Source organism: Vulpes vulpes, chromosome 9 (assembly GCF_048418805.1).
Source record: "Vulpes vulpes isolate BD-2025 chromosome 9, VulVul3, whole genome shotgun sequence".
Classification (NCBI taxonomy): Eukaryota; Metazoa; Chordata; class Mammalia; order Carnivora; family Canidae; genus Vulpes; species Vulpes vulpes.
Window position 1 is genome coordinate 90,430,400 of NC_132788.1, and position 27,356 is coordinate 90,457,755.

General features: G+C 53.2%; 1 protein-coding gene across 2 annotated transcripts in view; it reads right to left on the reverse strand.

Moving 5' to 3' along the window:
- Positions 1–495: 495 nt before the first annotated feature.
- NISCH (nischarin) overlaps positions 496–27,356 on the reverse strand; it is a 32,452-nt gene continuing 5,591 nt past the window's right edge. The window contains exons 4-21 of one of the 2 annotated variants that reach the window (XM_025986620.2): positions 21,279–21,327; positions 20,187–20,350; positions 19,734–19,829; positions 18,325–18,420; positions 16,974–17,126; positions 16,250–16,318; positions 15,534–15,719; positions 15,233–15,361; positions 13,972–14,085; positions 13,581–13,692; positions 9,160–9,284; positions 7,931–7,980; positions 5,646–7,052; positions 3,959–4,463; positions 3,413–3,569; positions 2,789–2,917; positions 2,142–2,303; positions 496–1,732 (exon numbers count right to left, since the gene is read on the reverse strand). In XM_025986620.2, the coding sequence (XP_025842405.1) occupies positions 1,122–1,732; positions 2,142–2,303; positions 2,789–2,917; positions 3,413–3,569; positions 3,959–4,463; positions 5,646–7,052; positions 7,931–7,980; positions 9,160–9,284; positions 13,581–13,692; positions 13,972–14,085; positions 15,233–15,361; positions 15,534–15,719; positions 16,250–16,318; positions 16,974–17,126; positions 18,325–18,420; positions 19,734–19,829; positions 20,187–20,350; positions 21,279–21,327 (4,314 nt within the window). In that variant the 3' untranslated portion in view covers positions 496–1,121. Of the gene's footprint in view, positions 1,733–2,141; positions 2,304–2,788; positions 2,918–3,412; positions 3,570–3,958; positions 4,464–5,645; positions 7,053–7,930; positions 7,981–9,159; positions 9,285–11,880; positions 12,983–13,580; positions 13,693–13,971; positions 14,086–15,232; positions 15,362–15,533; positions 15,720–16,249; positions 16,319–16,973; positions 17,127–18,324; positions 18,421–19,733; positions 19,830–20,186; positions 20,351–21,278; positions 21,328–27,356 lie in introns of those variants that run through there. The other variant, XM_025986629.2, reaches the window with a different exon arrangement.

A 27,356-nucleotide genomic window follows, 5' to 3' on the forward strand; every position in this document is an offset into this window, starting at 1 on the left:
TGGCAGGGTTCCCTGAGGCAGCCCTCATGTCTCTGAGAACACAAACACGCTATCCACCACCCAGGGACACCCAGCCCCCACAGTGGGTCTTCTTGGTGAGATGCCCCAAGACCCCACCCTACGCAATCCCACTCAGAACAGCCTGCAGCTTCAGCTGGGGCTGGGCCAGGGTGTGACATTCCAGCGCTGCAAGAGGCAGAAAGCCAGTGAGCCAGTGTGCTGCATGTGCCCTGAGGCTTGGGGTTGAGTCCCAGCCCAGCATGGCCCTGTCCAAGGGTCCCCTCACACCTCCCCTGTGCCAGCACTCCAGTGCCACCCCACCAGCACCACCTGGCAGAGCCACTCCTCTGCCTTCCGTGCCCTCCTTTCTTTCCCCACCTTGCCCCCAGGAGTGCACCTTCCCACTTCCCCAGGGTACTCTCTCCCTCACCCCAACCTTGCCCTGGGCTGGTGCCCTGCTGAGACCCAATAACCCTTGAACTAAAAGACCCAGACTGTGTCAAACTCTGCTTTATTGGAATAGAGGAAACAGGCAACAGGAATCACACTGGGTGCTGGCAGCTCTAGGTCCCCTGCCACCACCCCTTTCAGCCCCAAGGCCTGGGGACTCCTGCCCCCACGGGGCTCTCCCACTTGGCTGGGCCAGGAGAGGTCTCCACTTTGGAAAACTGCACGAGGCGGGAGCTTCTGATGTGCATTTTGCTACCAGTTTCACGATTAGCAGCGAACGCCCACAATGACAGCACATGACTGGACAAGACACTTCAGGGAAGGACACAGAGAAGAGAAGAGTAAATCAGACCCACAGTGCCACGTGTTAATAACAGTCCCACAACAGAAGACACGACACTGGCGTGCTGGCCACACCGCACCAGGGGCAGGCAACCGACCCGTGGGAGGCTGATGGCCACAGAAGTCCTGGAGGTGGCTGGCACTTTCACTCCCAGTACTGGAAAGAAGTCACTGAACACATATGTTCACATTCTCCACAAGGACGGTCCAATGAAGGTAGCCAAAGAGGGGGGAGAAACACTTTAAAAAGAACAGAGAAAGCCTGCTTCCTGTCCCGAGAGGACACAGGGCCAGACACTGTGGGTGGCAAGGGCCCACTGCGGTCTGGGCTAGCCGGTGAGCTCGACAGGCAGCTCGCGGCCGCACAGGGCCTCCCACTGGCGAGCCAACAGCGAGATGAGCTTCTCGCGGCTCTCGGCACTGGGAATAAACACCTGCCACTGGACCTCACGGCCCTGGCCGGCTCTGGCAGGGCTGCCTGGCACCTCCCCAAAGTGGTCCAGGGTGACGCTGCCCATGAGGTCATGGCCCTGCACATCGTCAAAGACGAGGGTAAGGGCCTGTGGGTAGGTCTGGTAGCCCATGAGCACGCGGTCCAGGTCACGGACGCGGCGGCCGTCGTCCAGCCGGTACCGGTCTCTCTGCGGTGGCTCTTTGGCAAAGTCGGGCAGCGGGTAGTGGACAAAGTCCTCATCCAGGAGGAAGATGTCAGCACTGGTGAGTAGGAGTGTCTTGGGGCGCAGCATGCCCCTGCAGCGCCCCGGGGGCGGGGTGCCCACCTGGAAGGCCTGCACATACAGCAGGATGCTGAGGGATGGCGCCTTCTCTGGGTCAGCCATCTTCTGGGCCACAGTGAATGTCAGGTCTCCGATCTCCTCCTCACTGGGGTAGGTGAACTTAACGCGGCTCGAGTGGATCAGCTCATAGTTTTCCAGCTTCCCTGCAGAGAGGGACGCCCACCAGGGTTGTAGCCCAGCCCAGCCCAGCCCAGCCCGGCCGGCACTGGGGCCCAGAGAATCAGTGACCCTGAGCCACCCACGATGGCAGGCTAAGGGGCTGGCCAAGGCAGGAGAGCACTCCAGGCCCTTGTGCTCGGACGGAGACCCATGTGACAGCAGCTCAGAGCAGACACTTGAGGTGCATCTGCTGGGTGACTGAGGGTTTGCTGGGATAAAGGCTCTGCCATGGAAAAGCATACGCAAAACCCAAGCTGGCTAAGCAGGAAAGAGAAACAATAAGAAATGCAGAAGGGGTTCTGGGGCCTGCTGCGGCCCCTGGGATCGGGAAGGAGGGGGGCCCACAACAACAGCCCAGGTGGTCTGTCTGCAGCCTGAGCCAGGTGGGGGTACCTGTGGTCTTGTTCCCAAACTCAGAGTAGAAGTCCTTGTCGACAGGCTCAGGTGAGGGTGTGCGCTCTAGTGAGGAGAGCACAGCCATGAGGTGCTGGAGGAAGCAGTGTGTCAGGTAGCTGTCCCGTGTTAAGCAGGTGACCACCTGCACCGGGGAGGAGCCTGGGGGAGAAGGGAGCTGGTCACAGTGGTAGGCCGCCTCTCTCCCACCCCATCCCTGGGCCCTGGAGACCAGAGCCGGGCCCAGGAGGACCCACGTGGGAAAGCATCACGGGACCTGGGGAGATAGCTATTTCTCGGGCCGGAAGGGCTGTGACATTTTTCTGGAAGGGGATGCAGAGGCATTAGGGAAAAAGCTTAGCTTTCTCTCTTCAGGAAGTGTGAGTCAGAAACATCCTGCCCGTGAGCCCTGGGCCCACTCTCCCTGCCCGCCGGGCACTTGGCCTCCTCTGTCCCGCCTCGAGCCCTGGGGGGTGGGGGGTTCTGCACCCTCAGCAGTTCCTGAAGCTGCTTCCTCCCGTGCCGGTGATCAGGCTTGTGAGCAGAGATAACTCAGCCTGTGATAACGCACCCACATATGGACAGTGGGAGCCCACTGGTGACACCGGCCTTCACCCAAAATAGGACAAAGCACAGCAGCCACTCACCCGTCAGCCGGAAATACTGGTCGAAAAGCCCAACATTGACAGCCTGCAAGTCGCTGAGCTTTAAAACAAAGCACTGGGAGATGTGGAAGGGACTGTTGTTGTAGTCAGTGTTCTTCTGATGCCAGAAATCTACAGTGGAAAGACAGGAACCATGTGTGGTGCTGGCTCTGCCAGGAGAGCACGAGGGTCCCAGGTATGCAGCTCTGTCCAGCAGGGAGGGGGGCCCCTTGGAGGAGCCGCCCCCTCCTCCATGCACATGAGGCCTCACTGGCAATGCATTCTAGGGCATTGCCAGGCTCAGCGCAGGACTGAGGGCCCCTGACAGGCCGCTGGCTAAGGTCTCCCACTGGGGTCCCACTGAATAGAGGCTGCCAACCCCTCCTCGTTAGAACCAGTGCCCGGGCCCCTTGCCAGGTCCTGACTCATGTGCTGGTCTCAGGTCTCTCATGAGAGCCCCAGGAGACAGTGTGGCTATGAGCCCCCTTCCTCAGACAAGGGAGGCTCGGCACAGCACAGCCAAATCCTGCTGCCTAAGGACACACAGCTGGCTCTAGGACAGAGCCTGGCCTGTCTCCTCAGGCACATGCTCTGAGCTCTCGGGTGCCAGCGGGCCCTGGTGCCTACCCTGCAGCGGCTCTGAGAAGTAGCGGCGGAGGCCATCATGCAGCACGAAGTACACAGCCTTGGTCGAGAGCAGCACGCAGGCGGTCACCTCCAGCCCCGGGGTCTGATAGAACACCACTGAGGACCACATGAGGTGCCTCAGCTCCTCGTTTTCAACCTGGACACAGAAGGGCTGGGTCTGGGCCCGGAGCCAAGCAGCGCCAGAGGCACACAACTCTCTTCTGGGCTGTGCCTGCCTGAGAACAGAGCCCTGGACAGGGTACACCCTCCCTCCCATCAGCCCCACTGCCCTGGTGACTTGCACATCCCCGACATGCCCACAGTCGTTGCTGAGGAGACACAGGACCCTCACTGCATCTGCTCAATTTATGAACTTGGAAGCAGAGAAGAACCGAAGGGTGAGAGATGGGTGTGGGGCAGGGTGTGTCTGGGGCCCAAGGCTAGGAGTGGCCATAGTGTGAGGGCGTGACAGGAGCTCCCTCCCCTGACTGTGCCACCTTTCTCCTTATGAGTGCCAGTGAGTGAGCCCAGCTCTAGTGCCACTACCTCGGCAATGCTGCTATGAAAGAGCTCGATGATGGTGCTCCCCCGTAGGCTGGCGATGTGACGGAGTGATGGGCAGGCAGGCAGGTGCGAGGGGATCTGATTCTCCTCCGACGTGGAGCGGATCAGGTGCTCACTTGGGTAATGAGCAGGGGCCTCCGCTTGCACCAGAGGCTCAGCTAGGGCTGGGGCTGAGGTGTCTGCTGGGGTCTCCTCTGAGGCCAAGGCCATTGTTGGGGCCAAATCTGGAAGCAGGCCCTCCACTGGGCCTGAGGCCTTTGCTGGGCCCACGGCCTCTTCCAGGGCCGGGGCTGGGACCTCCATTGAGGCCAGAGCCAGGGCTGGTGCTTCTGCTGGCACTGGGACTGGAGCTGGAGCCTCTGCTGGCACTGGGGCTGGAGCTGGAGCTTCTGCTGGGGCTGGAGCCTCTGCTGTGGCTGTAGCTGGAGCCTCTGCTGGCATTGGAGCTGGAGCCTCTATTAGGACCTCCTGAGGATGCTGGTCATTGCTACATATCCCAATCCCCCGAGAAACATTGTGTTAGCAAAGGGACCCCAAGTGGAGAGTCACATCACATACAACCTCAGAGGGTGATGAAACACATGTACCAACTGCCAAGTCTGGGGTCCTCTGGAGATTTCATCATCTCAAGGTTCCCTACAGGCAGACAGAACAAAGGGAAAGTGCCAGGCCCTCCCTCTTAGAAGATGATGGGCAGTCAGGGGAAAGACAGGCAGTGTGGTACCCCAGGGCTGGCACAAAGATGTGCCTGCTGGGATAAAGAAGGGTGTCCGTTTTCTGCATGCAGTCCCCATTGTGGGCAGGTTCTAGCCAGGCTTGGGGACAGCAAGGAAATGGAGGCAAGGTGTCACCCCTTGAGGCCTCAGCACAGAGGGGTGGGGTGCCTTGGGCAGAAGCTGCTCTCCAGCACCTCGAGACCTGATGGCATCTCTATGGAGGGCATGGGAATTGAGCTGGGCCCAAGAAGGGGACCTGATTCATCCAGGGAGAGTTTGGGAGCCCCCTGGGAACACCAGTTTCGGGAGCTGGGATCAGAGGCAGAAGACTTGAGACACTGGGGTGAGGACAGTGTCTCCACTGGTTCCAAGGACAGAAGAGAAAGTAAGGCTGTATCTTAGAGGACAGGAGGACCAACAGAAGAAGGAGCACCCTCCAGGGCATGAGGCCCCTCTGGAGTCTTGGGTGGGGGTGAGCTGAGGATAATATGGGCATGGCTGCTCATAGGCCTCCCTCTAGCCTCAGCTCCAGATGGCCCCGAGGAAAACCCAGGGAGGGAGCCAAGGGGAAGCCAGGCAGAGGGAGGAAGAACAGGACAAGACTACCACTACTTCCTTCTTTGTCTCCCTTGCTGCAAGAAGGAAAGGAGCTTTGAACCAGAGAACTGCCCAGCTCAAACTCAGATCTCAGACCTTGCTACTCTCTGCCAACAAGTGACTCTGGAAGGCACTCATAGAATTACATGCAAAGAGAAAGCCCCTTAATGACCCAGTTTTTCCTGAAAAGGGGTACATGGCTCACCACCAGAGTAAGGCTTGTCATAGGGTGTCACAGGGAGCCAAGGGCAATGCTGATGCTGGTCAGAAGCCAAAGAGGAGCAGAGGAGCCAGGCCCACCCTGGCGCACACATGGCCCCCCCCCACCCCCCTGCCAAGAGCTTGCACTGTCTCACCTGGCCCTGTCCTCGGGAGGTTGGCCTTCCATGAGGGGGCTCTGGGACCGGGCCCCAGTCGCAGGGGTCTTGGCAATGACTACAGTCTTCAGGTCCTGCAATGAGGCCCGTAGCTGGTTGTAGATACGCAGGAAGTGGAACTTCTCATGGGGCAGCACAAAGATGGCAGTGACAAAGCGGTAGCCCACGAGCAGCTCCAGCACGTGGCCATCCGCGAAGGCGCCCCGTGGCTGGGTACAGCTGCGTGTGGGGTCCAGCAGCACCGTGGACAGCGGCACTCGGCTGAGCTTGAAGCTGTTGCGGTTGCGGCAGTTGTGGGTGCCGCGGTTGGGCATGGGATTGAAGTCGGCCTTGATGACATTGAGGTGCTGGGGTGTGAGCAGCAGCCAGTAGGGGATAGCGGCGGACTTGACGGCCTCAGAGGGCGCACAGCAGGAGCGCCGCACGGCCGAGCAGAGTGTGCAGCTGGCCCACTCAATGTTGCCCGAGTAGTCCCCGGCGGCAGTCTGCACCATGCGCTTGTCGCTGTAGACCAGGTAGACAGGGAAGCAACCCTGGCTGCGCTCCTGGCAGCCGCCCGCCACCTTGTAGAAGGTGAGCAGTTGGCGGAGGAACTCCTGTAGGCTGGTGTGGCTACCGTAGAGCACGGGGCTGCACAGCATGGCCATGTGCTGTGGTGCAAAGCACGAGCGCAGGTCGGCATGGAACTCATGCAGGTTGGCGGCGTCGGCGATGATGAACAGTGTGTTCTCGCTGTGCCGCACCTTCAGCACCAGGCACAGCTCCGGCATGAGGAAGCCGAACTCGGTGAGGTCACCGTGGGGGAAGCAGAAGACGAAGCGTAGGGACGAGAGGATGTGCTGGCTGCTGCCCCGTGATTCTTGGTGCGGGATCTCGAAGACAGCGATGCCAAAGTCAGTGAGCACGAGGCAGGCGGCGAACTGGCGGATGCTGCCCTGCACGTGGATCAGGAAGCACCAGAGCACCTTCAGGATGCGGATGTGCTCCAGCAGGAAGTCCTCATCTGCACCCAGGGCCCACTCCAAGGCCAGGCGCTCCTCCTCGCCTTCCTCCTCCTCCTCCTCCTCTTCCTCCTCCTCTTCCTCCCCCCGGCCACCCTCCTCCTCTTCCTCTACATCAGGGGGCCCCATTTCAAAGTAGCGGTTCTCAGCGGCATCCTCCTCATCATCATCGTCATCCTCGCCCTGCTCGCCCTGGCCCTCCTCCCGCTGGTTGGCAGCCTCTATCCAGGCGGGCAGCTGCCGCTCAATGGCCTGCCGGATCAGTGTGCTCAGGCGCTGGATGAAGTCCTGGTTGGTGGCTGTGTAGCCAATACAGGTGAAGGGCAGGAAGATGATCTGGCCAGATCCGGGCACCACCTGGACCTCCGGCTCTGCATGCTCCGGGCTGTGTGGGGAGAGGCCAGGTCAATGGCATTCTGGGCTGGACTATCCCTAGTGCCCACAGGCAAAGCCTGCCGCTGCACCCTGGCCTCGACAGAACAACATGAGGGTCTCCCAAGCCTTCGAAACAGCTCAGCCCATGTCCTTGATAAGTGCCCAAGTGGGAAGCCGAGACACTGGAGGGCTGGGACTGCTAGGACTGCTGGCTCAGTGCAAGTGTACATTCCCAGGGCTCAGGCCACAGGCATTCAGCACTGTTGTACCACACGGGCTCTCCCAACAGAAGCACCACAAGACTTCTCAGTCACTCAGATGCTGGCTTTAACTCCCAAGGGAATGAGAGCTCAAGGGCACGAAGTCACTTGTTGACAATGGTTCCCTTCAGGAGCACCCAGTGGCCTCTGGGATGGGAGTCAGGGGGTCAGCTAGGTGGGTCTTAGGACTTTCACATTTAAATTCTAGCTCCTCTTGGCCACTGCTCCCCTCCATGAAAAAGCACATCTATATAGAGCAGGGTTGGGAAACTTCTATAAAAAGTCAGAGAGTGAACAGTTTTGGGGAAGCCCATCCACATAATTTTTTTTTTAACAGTGCTTTAAGAATTTAACAATCAATCTCAGCTCACAGGCTGTACAAAATAAGCCTGTTGGCCAAACTGGCCTTGATCTGCTGACCCCTGGTATGGGATAACACATCAAGCAAACTTCAGGGATCAGAATTTGGAAACAGACCAGAACCCACCTCATTCCTGTTTATTTAAAGGAAGAAATATCTCTGAAGAACTTCTATGAACAGACTGTTAACAAAATCCAACTGGTTCCCACTGGTCCACAGCTGGGCATGTGCAGAAGGCCTAGAATGCCTTCTTAACCTCTTCCTTACCTCACACCACCAACAGCTCCTGGCATGTCCCGTAAATCATCAGAAGGTGCCTGACAGAGAAGGACATGTGGTGAGTCCCCTATTTGCTGCAGCCAGTCCCTGGCATTTACTGGGTGCTGGACCCTGACCCAGGCACCCTTCCCCATTTCACCACCCTACGAGAAGCTCCTTACCATCCCCATGTTTCTCTTGAGGACAGATTCTGGGGCCCAGAATGGCAGAGAGAGACTCACCCAGTTACACAGCAGTGCATGGCAGGGCTGAGATTCCCACCTATGTCTGTCTGACACCAGCCGTGCCTCCAGACCTGGGCCAGAGCCTCCTGCCATGCTGCAGCTTAGCATGTGCCTCTAGGTCTGGCATCTGAGTCCTCATGCCACCGCAGTGGGTCCGCATGGACAGCCTATCAATGTGGCAACTGGCCCGCAGAGGACTCTGTGAGCAGAGGCTATGTAGCACCTGGCAAGGCCCTCCCAGTGGTCTCCGAGCAGTGCAGAGGACCTAGGAGCTGGGAACCTCCTATTGTGTGACCCTGGGGAGAGTGAAAGGACGAGTGCCAAGGAGTACTGGGACAGAACGAGGACTGTGCAAACTGCCCAGGGTCACAGGGCCATGACCCTGGACTACTAGTCAGGGCTGGATGGAGGCCCAGGTAGCAGGGAGAAGCCCCACACATGAGATCTTATCACACTTGCCTTCATCCTCTCTTCCCAAGACAGAGGGAGAAGCTCCAGAACCCTTAGCAGCAGCCACAGAGAAGATGCTGGAGTCATCATGTGCCCCAGACTACTAGGGTAACATGCAGGAGCGAGCAGAAAAGCCCAGTGTGCCAGGCAATGGTGGAGAAACTCTTCCTGATGGGTGTGGGACCCAAACAATCCCCACCTAGGGCTTTCTGAACTGCCTTTCCCAGGACAGTCCACTCATAGGGGCTAAGGACCATCTATCTGGCTTTGACCCCCCAGGACCTAGTGAGAGAACTGCCTGTTCCTATTAGCCCCGAGAGACAGACAGAGACACACACACAAAGAGATGGATAGACAGAGGGACAGACAGGGAATACAAACTGCTCATCACAAAGCAGAGTGCACCAAGCAATGGCAGCATCTGCCCCAAACTCCAGCCACACCACCTCTACCTTCCAGGCAGGTCCTACTTCTGGACAGCCCCAGGCAGAACAGTTGATCCAGAGAAATAAGCAATCCCCAAAAGTAGGAGGAGGGTATTACCTGTCCTGAAGGGATGGACTCTAAAGAATCAGAACATCCCCGGGCAATGGGCCGGTCCTCGGGAGTCAGACTGTCGGTGGAGGAGAGGCTGCTGGCCAGGGCCTCCTCTTGAACGAACATGATACCTGGAGAGACCAGGGGTGGGCAGGCAGGGCAGGCAGGGAGAGTAGCCATTCAACAAACAGGGCTGGACCCTCAGGCTTCCGGCATGACTGAGGGCCTTGTCAGACCCCCTAACCCAACCACAAGGTCACAGAAGAAAACATTAAAAATGGAAATCTTAAACTCGAAGGATAAATGACTGATTATCTAATTTCAAAGCAGGGACAGACTTTCTAAACCTAAATCCAGAGGAAGAAATCGATATGTACGACTACATAACAACCAAAGTTCTTTAAAAAAAAAAAAAAAAAGGAACCTAAGATAAATCAAAATGAAATGAGAAAAAAAGTACTTGTGATACTTAACAAAGACATGTGTCTTTGATCTATAAAAGGCTCTTCCAGATAACAAGAATGGGGAGCAGGGGCTGGAGACCCCATTAGGAGACTGCAAGGATGAACAGATATCCCACAAAGGAATGGCCACCAGAAAGAACACCAGAAGTGAGGCACACCCCCAAAAGGAACCACAGAAGGGCAAGCTGAAACAAGACCTTGGTTTTGTCTCACTTTGGCAAAGGTCTGACTGTCAGCCTGGCCTGGACTTGGCCTGACGGGGCAGAGGCGGGCAGTGGGGCACGAGCTGGCCTGCCGGCTGGGAGAGCAGTTTGGCAGTATGTCCATCAAGAGCCTTCAACGTGTTCACTCCTGGAACCTCTTTCTAGGAACTTGACTAAACTTGGCCCAACCCCACTAATAGAACATTTCTGTGAATTTCACAGACATGCAAGGGCTCGGGACCCCTTACTCAGAAGGCTGGGCCTTCTTGCAGGCTGTTTTTCTCCGAGGCTGGCAAGGACAAACCGTGCTCGGCACCCATGGCCTGCTTTCCGCACAACGCTCCCCACTGACCCTCCCCTGGGCCACCTCCATGGACAGCGCAGTGACTCATGCACCCCAGAAACAGAGCGTTCTTAAATCCCGCTGAGGCTGTTTTATGAGGATAGCATGTCCAGGCCTATTATTTTACTCTGGACGTTTTCCACAGTGGTGGAGGGTAAAGACTTTTTTTTTTAAAACCTTTTCTTAAGTGTAGCTAGCTGGGAGAACACTGAAAATCAACCCTCAGTTTCAGAGAGATTTGAAGGGAGCCCAGCGCTTGCCTGGTTTTGCTGCCAGTCACTGTGGCTCAGTGAAGTGATTGAGCTCCAGAAGTCACAGACCCCTGTCCAGCTCAGCCGCGCTCCCCCCACCTCCGCCCCGGGACAGGACAACTCATGCAGCCCAGGTCCTCTGCCCATGAGCCAGCCAAGAGCCCATAAGCCAAGAGCCCAAGCCTAGATGCCTCTGCCTGCTGCCACCCCAGCCCCCGAGCAAAGCAGCAGAAGCTATGCATAGGCAGGAAGGCGGCAAGCACACAGCCATGCACAAAGCACACTGCTCTCCCCTGGAGTCCACCCCTCTCCTCCCTCACACGCTCAGATCCTACCATCCTTTGAGGTTCACCTCACCTATCACCTCCACTACAAAGCTCTCTCTGCTCTAGACCTGCCTCTCTCTTCTACAAACACCCCCAGGTCATCCTGCCCTGTTCTCCTTTGGGCACATAAGCTCACCTTCCCAAGAGGCTCCAGGTTCTTTAGGGGCACCGTCCTGGTCATCTGGAAATCCCCACAAAGTACACAAGAAAGGGAAGCCCTCACTGACCATTCCTGATGAGCCAGGAGCAGTGTTAAGCGCTTCCCCAGCATCAGCTCATGCATGCCTCTCATTATTTACCACAGTTCATCAAATCTAAGATGCGTTGGATGGGGTGTCATCTTGGTCTTAGCAGGTGTCCACGGAAGGCTTTCACACGACTCCATCACGAATACCAGCTGGCTGACAGCGACTATGAGACGCCACTGACTCAAAGACGCATCTCAATTTCAGGGAAGTCACAGGGTGGAAACGGGTGCATCTTAGAATCGATGAAGTAGGGTGTATCCACTTTACAGTTGAGAGAACAGGATTTCGGAGAGGCTGTAAGTTGCTTGAAGGCACGTGGCCAGGGAAGCTGGGATGCAAACTGAGCTGCCTCCCTCCCGGGTGCCTGCTCCTAAGCACTTCTCTATGGACCTGGCAGAAGAGTCAACTCTGGCATTTCATCCGTCAGCCCCTACTGGTCACAATCCTCCATGGCTCCAACAAGCTGGCTACCAGCTCCTGAGATAACCAGAGGCCTAGTGTTAACTGGAAAGCACCCACTTTATTCACAAGTATGTTTGCCTGCCTCACAGGTGGGAGTGGGCTGGGAGCACAGCTGCTCCCTGAGGGAGAAATCCTGGTCCATCCAGGCAAGACCCTGGTTGGGTACAGCACATGGCTGAACACCACCATCTGCAGATTCCTCTACCTTAGTGAGAAAAAAACGTTTTCTTGCCACTACCCACCCACACCCTGTTTGGAACTGAGGAAATGCGGACAGGGACAGTCTTTCTGCTTCCTTCCTGGACCGTGGACTGTACAAACATGTGGTCAGGAAGGGTCACTCAGAGGATGAGACGAGAGGCATCAGAGTGCCTAGATGCGGCCCGAATTCTGTTGTTTCTCACAGAAAGGAAAGAGATGTGCACACAAAGACATCCACTACAGTTTTATTCGTAAGAGGTGCAAATCTGGAGACAACGTCTAAATGTCTGGTAGCCAGGAAGGGGGGGGGGAACAGACTATAGTGAGCCACTCTGTGGCACATCCCTGGGAGTGGGGAGGTGGGGGAGGGGGCAGAGGCCTTCCTGCCTGAGCAGGGGCTGCCTGCAGCGGCTCTGGGGGCAGACACCTCATCTCCCCCACCCACGGTCTGCGCTTTAGCAGCTGGTTTTCCACTTGCTTGTTCACCCACACACTCACTCGTTCACTGAGTCAACAAATGCTGAGAACCGGCTGATTCCTGGCCTTGAGGACCTGTCGCACCTCCCTGTCCCCTGGAAGCCTAGTCATATGGCTCCTCTGTAGACTGGCCGGTGCTGTGACAGGGCAGCACACGGTGGTGGCCCCCAAGAGGGCTTTGGCCCGACGGCAGGAAAGGCAGCAGGGAAGCTTCTTCGCAGTGATACAAACCCCCCTCCCCTTTCATGTAAAAAAATAAAACCAAAATTTCTCAGTCAAGAGTGTTACAAAAGCAGATTGACAATTCCTCTGGCCCCTAACACCACCGTTCCATTCTCACGAGTTCTTTCTCTGACCTCATGGTCATGACCTTGGTGTGCTGCCCAGCCACGGGCTTTCGGACCTAACCTGAGCACTTCTCCTTTCTTCCTACCCAGGCCCCCTCTCTCTGATGTGATGGTGGCAGAGCATTCTGCACCATGGCTCAATCTCCTTTGCATCCTCTGATGCCTGTCATATCCATGTTTTGTTCGCATAAATAATGTTGCAATGAGCATTTCACCTCCCCCTTCCCCATTAACTTATCCTACTAAGATAAAAGCCCCACCAGCGGGGTTACCAGGTCAAGGGGTGGGAACGTTTTTCTGGCTCTTGAAACATAGGGTCAAACTGTTTTCCCAAGACCTCACACCAAGTTCTGCGTCTCCAGGAGCCCGGGTGGGCGGGCGGCGTTCTTTCCTGTGTGTCCCGAGCCTCGGCTCCACTCGGGACGGCACACCCTCCCCTCTTCCGCAGGGGCCGGGCCAGCAGACACTCTCATGGGACCTGCTTCACTCACTCATCTCCGAGGATGCCTGGGTTCAGAGGTGAAAGCCCTTTGAAAACGCTAAGACAGTGGGCGGGTAAAGGGAACTGGTCTTCCATGGGTCCACGGACAGCCCATCTTGGCCCACACACACAGAACTTTGGGGCTGGATCACACCGCAAGAACCACAGAAATAAGGCAATGATAAAAAAAAAAAAGGCAAAAAACCATTTCCTATATAGGGGTCAGGGTGCCCGATTCAGGAAAGTCACTAGGCCTGGCGTCCCATTAGTTAGGAGCCAATCTGCCCATGCTGCCTGTGGGGGAACAGGGTCTTTATGAACAGCAGCCCCGAGTCTGTTCCAAGGGTAGCCTTGGGGCCCCATTAGAAACCCATGGGATCCTACAGGAACTGGATGTGGGATTCAGGACAACTGGGGACCCTTGCTAAGTAATCAATAAAGCTGATACCAAGCCGCCACCCCCCACTCTGTGCCACCCCAACAGGTGCTGCCTATAGACAGCACCATGCCCTCCCTGTGTCTGAACCTATAGGGAACAGGTACTGGCATCTTCCCCCAAGCCAAGCCTGGAGGCCTGGGCAGGACCTGTGCAACTGTGCTAGGTGGTGAGACATACACAATTACCTTGGTTGGAGAGGATGGGCTGGGGCAGGGAGGCAGAGGTGGGAGCCACGCTGGGAGGGGAGCCGCTGGATCGGATGCAGGGGGCCGTTGAGAGTCGGGAATCCTCACTGATCTGAGGAGGAGTGCTCAAGTCAGCCCGGGGAAGGAGCTCCCACCTCTCAGAAGTGTGGTGATGGTGAAGGCGGCCCTGCCTAGTCCACAGCAACCCTGTGGGGCAGAGCTGCCAACTGCCCGCCTTGCATTGGTGAGGACAACCAGGATGTGAAGGGGGTGGGATGCAGCCAGGACATAGGGGCCCGGAGCGCTCCATGTCCTGTTACCACCGCAAGCCAGCTCTTCCCTTCGCTGGCTCTTCACCATCACTCCTGTTGCCTCCCACACAAAGACCCACCTTCTTCTCTGGGTTGTTCAGCTTTGACTTGACCTCCTTGGCTTTCTGAATTGCTTTGAGTACTTCCACAGTGTCCAGCTCCTTCTCTGTGGTGGCTGTGCTGTCCAGACAGACCTACAGAGTTCAGAGAACAGCCATCAGCACAGGGGCTGATAACAGGAGCAGAGTGGAAGGGACCTTGCTGAGGTGTGTGCCATGCCCTAAGAGGACACAGGTGGCCAGGGGACATTCTGTCCCCTGGCGTGTGAGCTCTTCACCACCCTCAGAAGTGACCCGGGACATCCCACACTGCCCAGTTTGTTTTTGGGAGTCCCTCTCTGAGAAGGGGTGCAGGATCCACTGTGATGGCCTCTTGGGTGACTGAGAGTGATAGAAGGCGGTGACCTGAACCAAGCCCCCAGTTATGGCAAAAACTCAGATCAGTAAAGGGAGGGTCTCTGAGCTGAGGATCTGGGAGGGCAGAAGCACGGGGAACAGGCAGAAGGGTGGGGAGCCCCATCTGCAAATACAGGAGGAGGCTACGACTAGCAAGCACTGAGGGGTAGTGGTGTGGCCCATAAAGGACAGTCCCAAGGGCCTGGAGAAGAGCTGACACCACACTGTGCAGCTGGAGAGAGAAAGAGGAGAGGTCATCTTATAAACACAGTCTTAGTGATGGTGCGAAGAAAGGGGCACTTGGGGGGCTGCAAAGGGGCGAGGAGGGTGGTCGGGGGGGAGGATGCAAACACCCACGTATGTTCTGGCCTGAGATTTGGGGAGAAAGGGGAGAGGCCTGCTTCAGACTGAAAAGACAGAGAAGTCCAGCTAAGGATCTGTGAGGCTGACATGGTGGCAGGTGGCCAGATCACACGCAGCAGGTGGTAGACGCTGGGCTGGTCCACACTGGCAAAGGTGGGCGAACCCTTTAAGGTCCACAGTCTACAAAATACAGGGTGACTCTTACAAGCCGAAGACAGTTCCTCTACCCTTGGTCTGTGCCTGCTGTTTGGTGGGGAGCCCTCCTGGCCCGAAGTCGTGACAGAAGATGACTTGAGAGAAGCCAGCGGGAACCAGGGCAGCTGGCTCCCCCACAGAAGGGGCGGGGAAGCCTCTTCCTGGGGAGGCAGCAGACTTCCCAGAACTGAGAGGCCCTTCAGGGCCAGATGTCGTTCCGAAGCAGGCAGCCACAGAACAGGGGACACCACCTCCAGCACTGCCTGGGAGAAGCCAGACTCCAACCAGACCGTCTCTCAGACAGAACAGAACTTCCCCAGCAGCTTACCTCGGAGGCTCTCTCTCCGAACTGAGCCAGCACTTTGGTGCGGTAGTCAGGAATGATGCTCAGGGGGTTGTTCAACAGAGCCACATGCTCCAGACACGGGAGGCTGCCGATGCTCCGGACCTCCTCCATCTGCAAGAAACAAGTTCCTTTCCCTCATCTCATCCTCGAATGCTTCAGCAATAGGCCGACACGTCTGATGGCCTCTTTTCAAAGAAAGACAGCTTACCGTTCCTTTTTCAAGTCCTCAACTCCCAGGCGCAGCTATCCCAGGACCCCGGGAGCCTCCCGGGCTGGGACTCACCTGCTCGATCCTGTTGTTACGGAGGTCCAGGTTGACCAGGGAATAGAGCTTGTGCAGGCCACTCAGACTCTCCAGCAGGTTTCCTGCCAGGTTCAGGGTCTTAATATTTCCCAATTTGGTGTGCACCCCTTCCAAGGAGGAGAGCTTGTTGTAGGACAGGTCCAGGTGCACGAGATTGTACAGGTGCTGCAGCGGGCATCAAGAACAGGATATGCTGGTTCAGGCCAAGGCTCCTGAGCGGGCGGGCCACCACTAAGAGTGTAGTGGGCCTTTAGCCCTCCAACATCCACTTCCTTTGGACAGCTATTGGTAAGGGCAACCTTGGATCGTTGGCACACCCAGGGGCCCTGTGGCACAGCCCCCCTCCCTAGTAGGGACATCACGGCCCACGGGGGAGGCATAAGCTGTGAAAATGAGGCTGCCCATCACCGTGATGGAGGTGTATCATCTTCATCATGCTCAGTCTACATTTCCATGTCTTTCCTCACTCTTTGAAACTAGAGAAACAATCATCTGGTGCATCACTGATACCTGAAGGGGACAGCAGCAGACCCCATCTATACAAAACTCCAGGGTACCCAGACACCTTTCGGGGGCCTATGAGAGAAGACCCCAGGGTATGGCCAAATGCCCAAGGTGGCATTAGCTTCCTGAGCTCTCAGGAGAACAGGACCTCGAGAAGCCCAAAGATGGTGGCCTTTAAAGACATGAATTACCTGCAGATTGTCCACCACCAGCACTCCATTGTGACTCAGGTCCAGGAACTCAATCTTTGGAATCAGTTTCTTGTGAAAGAAGAAAGAGAGCTCAGGTTACTCTAGGACATGGGACCCTCGTGGCCTCCGCAACTGGTGATGGACACTGTGGGATGCTTCCTCCAGACACGGACTCCCCAGCCAGACATCTCTGTGGGGCAGCTGCTGTGACACCTTCCGTGCCCACTCAGCAGCCCGTCCCAGGAGCACAGAGGGTCTCCAGTGTGGAACACGGTCCACTGTTCCTACGAAACACCTGGCTTGCGAAAATAACAGTGGCAAGGTTCCAGACAGAAGTAAGTCCGTCCGTCTTCTTCAGCCCTGCCCAACCCCACCAAAGAGCACAAATACAGGTATCACTCTCTTCTTGCCCAAATCCCATCTGGATATCACTCTTACGTGGCATGTCTAGAATCTATAGAGTGATTGTTCTACTGCACTCCCTGGGAGTGCAGCTCCCTCGTTCATTTTGTTTCTGTATCAAACACGCAGGTGCTTCATTTGACTCTAACCACTACTTCACCTATTTTAATTAATTCCGCTTTGAAATTAAAAATTTTCAGGCATACACAAAACACAGAATATAGGTTTTCTGTGGTCCTTCTAGAAAAGGCCAAGTTAAATACCCAACCTTGGGGTTTGATCAGGCCAGAGAAGCCCCTGGCACCTGTTGCTGAGAGCATACCACAGACTCGTCGATCTCGGAGATACTGTTGTGGCTCAGGTCTAGGGTGGTCAGTGCCTGCCATGTGGGAATGACGGCGGTCACAGGGCCTTCCAGGGCCGTGCCTTCTGGCTCCCACTCATCAAATTCTGACGCTTCGGGAACAAGGACTTCCTGTGTAAGAACATCTGTTGAGCACCACACTTGGCCCTCACGCAACACAATCATTGCAAAATTTCAGGAAGGGCTTCAGCATATTTAGCATGTGGAAGTACACTTGCATTAAAATGGGCTTCAGCTCATATGTTTTTTTTTTTTTTAGTTCTTTTTTTTTTTTTTAGTTCATATGGTTTTAAGCGATTGTGAAATAACAGAAAAGCTTAGTAACAGAACAGCCACTTGGAATGTGTTCTGACCCTGCTTCATTAGCAAATGCTTTTTGAGCCAGAAGAGCCTTTTGCTATGTGGTGATGCCTTTTCTGGCTTAAACCTCAGGAGCTGAAGATCAGATCATGGTGTTTCCAGGCAACTATCCTATCCAAGCTGGCACTATAGCCCCCACTGAGGACAGTAGGCCATCACTGTCCATGACTTCACAGGGTAGTAGCATGGACACAGAGGCCCCATCAAAGGACAAAAAGGAAGGCCTCCTTGGGTTGGCAGTTATGCCCAGAAGGCCTTTCCTCCCTCAATGGATCAATATGGGCCCTTTGAGTCGGGCGGCAGGGAGTGCAACGGAGAAAGGCTGGGTTGTCCCCAAAATCCTTGCTCTTGACGCAAGCCTCCTATCTCAGCCAGTGGCCTCAAGACTTGGCCAAACCCAAATCTGGATCAGACACTACGTCATAAAAGTAACCACTATGTTTGTTCTATACCCAGAGAAGGATTTGAACATTACTAAGATGTAATCTGTAAAAAGGTAAATAGGAAAGAAACCCCTCACATTCTCGAGTATTTCTGTTACTCACACACAAACAACAGGGACCAGCATTTCCATGACCTGACCTGTCTACTTCAAGTCCATTCAAAACAAGATATAGACAAGTACTAAGCCAGGGCTTTTTAAGCTTAGAGAAACATTGATATCAATCTAATAAACATTCTGTCACTTGCCACTGCCCAGCAATTTGTCACATCTAAAATCACTTTTTGGCGGGGCTTGGGGTGGGGAGACCCAATTCTTTCAACTATCTTGTTTAACAGTATCGCTTTTTGATGAAGACAGACTAAAGCATCCCAGAGATTGTTGAGCACTGGGGAGACCTGCATGAGCACAGAGCTGCCCACACCCATACTCAGCGCAGACGGGTGGGACACCACAACGTAGGATCCTGCCACTCGGTGCCCCAGGCAGGAAACAGGTGGAGCTTACCTTCATAGAAGTGGCAGAGAAGCGGACGCTCATTGTGGCTAAGGTGGGCTTTGACGCAACTAGTCCCCGGATGTGCCTGGCACCACAGTGACTAATCTGGAACAAAGAAAAGCTGTGCCTCAGAAATGGCTGTAAGGGCTGACTTGGGGCTTGGAAGGTAGACATGAAGAATGGGCTCTGAAAAGCAGCACTTGAGAGCAGAGGGCCTCTGGCGCACAGTGAATACAATGGGCCCTCTTGCTCACCCAGCCCTACTTTACTGGCCTTGGTTGTCCTGCACAAGGGAGGGACAGCTACAGGCCAAAGCATGCCCATGAACACACCCATCTGCAGACCCCAACTCTGGGGCCTCAGCATGCAAGCTGAGGCTGGGTCGGGCACTGCTCTGAGTTCCCAGTCCTTCCTCAGCCAGCACTGGTGGAGGCACACACCCTAGGTTCCCAGCAAGGGGCTGCGGTCCTCAAGTTCTCTGCGACTAGCCCAGAATGCCGCAGGCAGAATAGTCCCATTGGTGGCAGAGGCTGAATTCTGATCCCAGCTTCTCCTCGTTAACTGTGTGGTCCTGGACAAGCTTCCTTACCTCCCTAACCCTAGGTTTCCTCAACTGCAAAATGAGAATAAAAATACCCATTCCACAGGGCTGTCGGGAAGTTTCCATCAAGAAGTGTCTATTGGGGAACCTGGGTGGTTCAGTGGTTGAGCATCTACCATAGGCTCAGGTGGAATCCTGGGGTTCTAGGATGGAGCCCCACATCAGGCTCTCTGTGGGGAGCCTGCTTCTCCCTCTGCCTGTGTCTCTGCCCCTCTCTCTGTCTCTCTTATGAATAAAAAACTTTTTAAAAGTGTACATTAAGACACAGGGTTGAACACAAAAGCTATGCTTGAGAAATAGACGCTTTAAAGCATTTTTAAAAATTATGTTATTGAGTCCCCTCACATTTAAAAAATGTTAACGAATCTAGCATTGTGAACCCAGGAATTTGGTAGTAAGTAAACAAAGTATTTCCTGTTAGGTGTGGGCATACTGGAGGGCAGAGAACCCTCAGAGCCCTCTGCTGATCTGCCCTGGGAAACACAGATTGGAACTGGCTCTGCCTGACCCCCAGGATGCCCTCCCAGCACTTCAACTTGAGCAACGAGAAGAAAGAGCCAACAAGCACTGGTGCTCCATCCTGTCCAAATGTTCTGGGCACAGACATGCAGAGCAGCCAGGAGCAGCAGAGGCCCCTCTCTCTCCACCTTCAGATGGGCCTGATTTAGCTAGACGGGGCCTGTCACATAGTGACAAACACAAAAGCAACAGCAACTTATGGGTAAATCCAGGCTCTCTCTGGCCCACAGATAACCAGAAGCAAGAGAACACCCACGTGCACTCAGCCTGGCTGAGCCTCCAGGGTCCTGGGCCTTACCTCCACCTGATGAAGAGACTTGAATATTGACAGATCAAAAGGCAGGAGTTGCTCTTGAATGTTGCTGGTCCCAAAAGGTCCTTCTGTGCCAGAAACCTGTGGCCAGACACAGGGCTTGAATCAGGGATGCTGCTGTAAGCGTTCCTCAGCCACGTTCATGGGGGCAGTGCTGTACCCACCAAACTGGACTCACAGACCTCCACACACCACTTGCGTGGTCAACAAAGCAGGCTAAAGCCACAGTTTAAAGCAAGGGGGCACTGGATCATGACTGCCCCCTGGTGCTCACAGCCAGAAGCACAGTGCCAAGAACACCAAAGATGGCCTTCCTTGTCCCAGGGCTCATTTGCAAGCACCTTCACACATGCTGCTAGCCAATGAGCTATCAGGACCCACCTGGGCTATATGCCCACAACTGAGCGGCTCTCTATTACCAAGCTGCCACAGCTTTACCTTAAGGTACTTAAGGCGACAAGTGAAGTCCAGGATGTGCCCGAGGTCGGTCTTGGCATCCCCACTGGCACACGTGGGCTTTCCCTGCTGCAGCTGCTCGGTGACCGCATAGAGCTGCAGGGGCCCGATGGCAAAGACCTCGCCGGCCCCCAGGAGCAGTTCTCCTGCAACAGCCATGCCCCACAGGGTGAGCACCCAGCCCCACCCACTGTGCAGCCAGGGCATCTGCCCACCTGGCCAATGGTTAACAAGCACTAGGCAAGCACCCTTGGGACAAACCCATGGTCCTGAGCTCAGGCCGGGCACAGGGCAGACCCAGGACACGTGATTACAAAGGAGGAAGGGTCATGAGAATGTGCGACTGGGGAGCCTCCCTGAGGTGAGGCCGAGTCAAAATCTGTGGCCCTGAACTGGAATAAAGCTGATGTGAGGCAACATCTGGGCAACAGATCCACGCTACAACCTCCAATTATGCACACACCTCAAGGTTAGACGAAGCCTGAGGTGCCAGCCCCGTGCAGGACCTACAAGTAGGTGGGGTTCTTAACCAGTCCTTGCTCTGCTCCTCCCGGCCACGTACCCTCAAGCAGGTTCCTGGGCCTCTCGCCTTCAGTGTCCTTTAGCTGAACCTCCCAAGAGGGAGGCAGTGGGATGTCCAATCTGAGGCTGAACAACAGGAAACACTCCATGCTAGCTACTGTTACTATGTTCTCTGGCAGGGTGATCACCTAGGATTGGTTTCTGGTTCACATCTAATCTCTCTCAGGTAAGGACAAAGCAGGTGCAAGAGGGCAGCATGTCATCCACCTTCCAGAACTCCATCACAGGGCTTTGGACTATATCCTGAGCTTGGAGTTAACCCCCAACATGGGGTCTCAAAGAGTGCTAAGGTCAAAGACCACAGCTTCTTAAGACCTGGCTGGCGCAGGGCAGGTGGGCAGGTAGGTAATCAGGCTTGGCTGTGGCCCAGGTCCAGGGATTTGAGCAACCCGAGGGAGGTGGGCCCTGGTTATGGCTCACTGGCACAGCACAACAGATGGGATACCGCACCACCCTGAATCCCACTCTTTTGGGAGATTCCCAGCTACATACCTTTTTCAAAGAGCTCCTCAGCCAGTGCTGCAGTGATTCCATTTATCTCCTGAGAAAACAACCCACAGTTAGAAAATCCCCTGCCCCCAACCACTGGGACTCACACATTCTCTGCTAGCTACTCTGTTGCTTCAATGCTCTCTAGAAAGTTAATATAACAAGTAGAGATTATAATATACAATAAAGAGAGTAATAACAAGTAGAGATTATGATATACAATAAAGAGAGTAAACTACAAATTAAAGCACCCAGGAAGGGATACTGAGTATTTCCAGTTCTGTGGACATGCGGAACATTGCTTTAAAGGAAGAACAGAAATGGCCTATTGCAGCAACTCTTAGCACACACGGGCTCTCCTGATGCACAAGGCCCAGGGGGCTGGCAAAGCCTGGCTACTTCAGAGTCCCAAAACTGGCCCCAGAAGATCCTGGGAGAGGGTGTGGTAGAGAGGAAGTCCTGTTTCATCTAAGAATGACTGTTTCTACTTTCTTTCATGTTTCAAAGGTGTCTTAAACAGTGAGTGCTTGCTCTCTTCCTGTGCTCATCCTTCAAGCCTTTCAATAGTCTACTTGGCCCCGGGGTCCAAAGAAAGAGGCAGGAAAGGACTTCCTTTAAGGAGGCCTGAAAGACAAAGCCCTCAGTCATAGTAACAGCTGGTGTGCTGGGATATGAACCATGCTGGGCAGCGCCTGAGCACTTGCTACGTACCGGCACACTCAGTCAACCCAATGCCCCATGTGAGGAAGATGGTATTTTGAACCCAGTTTCACAGTTGAGCAAACTGAAGTGGAGAGGCGCTGTACTCTTACTAATTTTACACGGCCAGAAAGTAGCAAAGCCACTTAGACTCTCTCTGTACATGATCCATTGCCTCAGGGCTTCTGCGTGTAATCCTGGGGATGGCAGGGCCCCCCAGTCCCCAGGCCCACACTGTGCAGGTAAGAATTTTAACGAATTGACAGATGGCAGCCAACTTCTGGTAAACAGGCCCAGATGGAGGCCACGCAGTTGCCTTCGTAACTCATGGGAACATTTCTGCCACTGGGATGTGCAATTCACATGTTTACGAAGGGACTCAAAAGGCACCAGGTTGCCGGAGACAGGGTGTCCTTTTCCTGTTTTGCTTTGTGGTTTGTTTGTCTCCTTCTTATCTTTCATACATGATGGATATGCTAAAGGTTGTTTATATGCTGCAAATAGCTTCTCCCTGTCGTGCCTCTTACCTTTGTGGTGGTCTTCCTGACACAAAGATTTTTCATTTTCATGGAAATTAATCTGTGATTAATCTGTGATTAATCTGTGATTCTTTTCCTTTGTGACTTCACGGCTCTTCCCCCACACCAAGATTATAAAGATATTCCTCTGACATTTTTTTTCCCCCTCTGACGTTTTAAATACTTCATGCTAGCTTTTAAAAATGTTATTTCTTTAAACTGCTTAAAATTCAGTTTACATATAGTGTGAGAATAACCCCCCTTTAGCATCACAAAAAGTTTAAGGGAGAAAAATGAGCACATGTGGGCCCCAGCATTAAGGAGCACAGGGTCTGGCAAGATCCGAGGTCAGATGCAAAGGGGCCTTCAGACAACAAAGGCTCTGAGGAGAGGGCTTCAGCCAGGGAGGGGAGAGGCTCTCCGCTGTTGAGACCCAAGTTCAACTTCAGTCTCCTGCAACAACTTAAACTCAATTATAGCTTCCCTGACTGGAGTGAAGAACTGAAGATGAGGGAGAGCTTAGAATGATCCAAAGGCTTGTTTCTCTACCAGCAGTTTTAAGTGCCGTGGCTGGTCTCTAAGTCAGCACTTCCCTGGCCTGCTGCTGTGAGCATCACCTGGTGAGCTTAAAAGACGCAGGTTCCGGAGCAACAACTCTCTGGCCCGTGCTAGTGACAATGGGACTCCCTCGGGAAGGTCTCCCTCAGGAAGGGGGGCTCCCTGCCCTCCATTCACACCTAATAATGTTACGGGGGTTTTTGGATAGTTGGCCTCAGCACCGGCTAAGGGGACAAGGCTGGCATTTCCGGAAAACACAGAAAGCTGCAAGATAGTAAGGGCCAAGGGCTCATGCTCAGCAGAGAGCAGGTTTTTCAATTCTGAGCAATCTAAAAGGCAAACTATGTGACAATTTCTTTCTCTGCTTCCCTGCTGTTCTGGCACAGGAAGCGCAGCTGCTATTAACACTGTCTGCTTTTGCAACACTACCTACTTTGTTTCCCAGGCTTGCCTCCACCTGGGGAGACTTCCTGAGGAACAAATAGATTCCTTGGGCACCTGAATCTAGAGTACCAGTCTCCTCAGAGAAACCTGTTGTTGGCCTCCTCAAGAGTCCTTGCAAACAGAGTAAAGGTGTGCAGTCAGTTCCCACTCTCCCTCCCCCAAATCTAAGCCACGGCAGATTCTGCTGGAAGGTCACCTGTGGGAACAGGTGACTCCCATAGAGATCATGCAATCTGGGCTGAAGGGACCCAAAGTCCTTTGGGGTGCCACAAATGTCTGAATTGAGGATGTATTTTTTTTTAAAAAGGCATTCTTTATACCTCAAAAAATTCAGTTAAAATAAAATTAGCTAACATTTAAAAAACCATTAACACCCACCCCTAAATGTGTTATAGACCCATCAATTGGCCACCTGCTAGGATCTGTGCTGGTGTGCACCCTTGGGCATCAGTGTGAGCTGCACATAAATGTACCATGAACTGGTTGGGCTGTAGATCAGCAGCTACCACTCTGAGCATGGCCTTGCAGCAGAGCCCTGTGACCAAGTACACCCCACAGCAAACGTGCCTATGCTCAAGAAATAAGCCCAGGCCAGCCCAACGCTTCCACTTGGCACACAAGCACAGTCCTTTTTAATGGGACACAAACAAGGGACTCAATCACATGTCACTGTATGGTTCACACACACATATGCTAAGGGTCAGGGTGTGTATGTGGGGGTGCTATATAACACTTATTTCATGACTGTGATGAGGCATTCTAACAGAAATTGAACATTTTATACATAATTTGGCTTCAAGTAAAAAATTACTATTGACAGATTGAAGCCTAAAGTTTCAATGGCAAGAGCTTCAAGGCCATAAGCCAGTAAGTGAGTTGCAGAGAAATCTTTTATCACTTACATACAGCCTCAGCACTTTACAACTGAGACAAAGGATGGAGGTGGATGCTATGACTGATGTTAAGATAGTAACAGTTTGGGGCACCTGGGTGGCTCAGTTGGTTAAGCAGCCAACTCTTAATTTTGGCTCAGGTTATGATCTTGGGGTCATCAGGTCAAGCCTGCCATCAGGCTGCACACTCAGCACAAAGTCTGCTTGTCCCTTTCCCTATGCTCCTCCTCCAGCTCGCTTGCTTGCTCTCTCACAAATAAACAAAATTTTAAAGAAAAAAGTTCCATCCTGATTTCAAATTTCTTTTCTTTTAATTTATTTATGATAGTCACACAAAGAGAGAGAGAGAGGCAGAGACACAGGCAGAGGGAGAAGCAGGCTCCATGCACTGGGAGCTCGATGTGGGATTCGATCCTGGGTCTCCAGAATTGCGCCCTGGGCCAAAGGCAGGCACCAAACCGCTGCGCTACCCAGGGATCCCTCTTTTTTTTTTTTTCTTTTAAAGATTATTTATTTATTCATGAGAGACACAGGCAGAGACACAGAGGAAGAAGCAGGCTCCTCAGAGGGAGCCTGATGTAGGACTCGATCCCTGGACCTGGGATCATGCCCTGAGCCGAAGGCAGATGCTCAACCGCTGAGCCACCCAGGCGTCCCATTTTAGCTCTTATATTTAGGTCTTTCATCCATGCTGAATTAGTTTTGTATACGGTGTGAGGTAAGGGGTTCCAACTTCATTTTTTGCAGTGTGGATTTCGATGGCAAGAAAAGAAAGCACTTCTCTTTGTGGCCAACTCTGAGATGGAGAGTCCAGGGGCCAGGGCAGCCCTGTGTTGCAGTGAGTGGGCATGCCTTGGCACTGGGCCTATTGCTGTTGTTTCTCTCCATGTAGCTTTGGCTCAGTACTCCTGGAATTCTCAGTGACAAACCTCATCCCAGCATCCCATGAGAAGAGGTTTTCAAATTCAATGAAATCGAATCCCAGAGATCTTCTAGCACACCATTTTGAGGGAGGATGTCAGTCAGTGGACCTGGGAGGAAGGCCATTTCCTGACCCTTTAAGCCATTGATTGATTGATTGAAAGAGAGGAAGAAAACACACAACGAACAGAGGGAGGGGGAGACAGAATCTTAAGCAGGCTCCATGCTCAGCTGATGTGGGTTCGATCTCACAACCGTGAGGTCATGACTAGAGCTAAAACCAAGAACTGCTGCTTAACCAACCGAGCCATCCAGGTGCCTCCATGACCACTTTTTCTAAGTCCATCATTTGATCAGTTTGTGTCCCAGTTCCTCCTTTATAAGCTTGGGGGTGATGACCCCCAGCCCTTGAGAATTGGAGGAGACTATACAGTGAAGGTAAAGGATCTGAAAGACTAGTGGGCCCACAGGGACTCAACAGGTGCCAGCCAGTACTGGCTGCCTGGCTAAGGAAAGGCACTCAGTTCTCTTCAAGGGTGGCATTTCTGTCATTTTCTTATCTTAAAGCCAGTTGACTAGTACAAAGATGCTTTTTGAAATTTGAAATCAGGGCAGCCCAGGTGGCTCAGCAGTTTGGCGCCTTCAGCCCAGGGTGTGATCCTAGAGACTTGGGATCGAGTCCCACATTGGGCTCCCTGTGAGTAGCCTGCTTCTCCCTCTATGTCTCTCCTCTCTCTCTCTCTTTCTCCGTGTCTCTCATGAATAAATAAATAAAATGTTAAAAAAAAAAAAAGCTAAAACTATAAAACTCTTAGAAGAAAACAAAGTTGTAAATCTCTGTAACTTGGATTAGGCAATGATTTCAACAGACATCAAAAACATAAGTGACCAAAGGAAAAAATGGATAAACAGAACTTCATCAAAATCTAAAACTTTTCGGGTGCCTGGGTGCCTCAGTTGGTTGGGTGGCTGCCTTTAGCTCAGGTCTTAATTCCAGGGTCCTGGGATGGTGCCCCACAAGAGCCTTGCATAGAGCTCCCTGCTCAGCGGGAAGCCTGCTTCTCCCTCTGTCCTAACCGTAGCTGTGCTCTCTCTCATTGGCTCTCTCCCAAAAAATCCCAAAGATTTTATTTTACATATGTATATGTATATATGTATCATACATATATATAAAAACTTCTACAACTCAACCACAAAAACACAAGTAATCTAATTTTCTAAAGTGCTGAGGATATCTGAATACATGTCTCCAAGATATGCAAATGAACAATAAGCATATGAAAAGAGGTTCAACCTCATTAAGGAAATGCAAAACAAAAGCACCCCAAGATACTACATCACACTCACTAGGATAGCTGTCAAAAAAGTTGACTGTAACAAGTTTGACAAGGATGTGGGGAGATGAGAACCTGCACACTGCTAATGGAAATGGAAAATGGTGCAGCCACTATGGAGAAAAATTTGGCAGTTCCTCAAAAAGCTAAAGTTACCATATGACCCAGCAATTCCACTCTTTATGTATACTCAACAGAAAGGAAAACATAGGTCCACACAAAACCATATGTATGAATGTCCACAGCAACATTATTCGTATTAGCCAAAAGGTGGAAACAACCCAAATATCCATCAACTGATGGATAATGTCCTATATCTGATCAGCAGAAATTACCCAGGCAGAAAAGGACCAAAGCACAATACAAATGGGACCTTGAAAGCATCATGTTAAGGGAAAGAAGCCCATCACAAAGGCCACATTTATATGACTCCATTTATATGAAATGTCCAGGCCAGGCCAGCATGTGGGGACAGAAAGTACATTTGTGATTGCTGATGGGTACACAGTTCCTTTTCAGAGTGATGAATGTTCTGAAATTAGACAATGGTAATATCTGCACAACTCTGTGAATATACTAAAACCAGAGAATTAAAAATAAATAAATAAATAAAACCAGGGAATTGTATACTTCATATCTTTTAAAAAATATATTTTGGGCAGTCCCGGTGGTGCAGCGGTTTAGCGCCGCCTGCAGCCCAGGGTGTGATCCTGG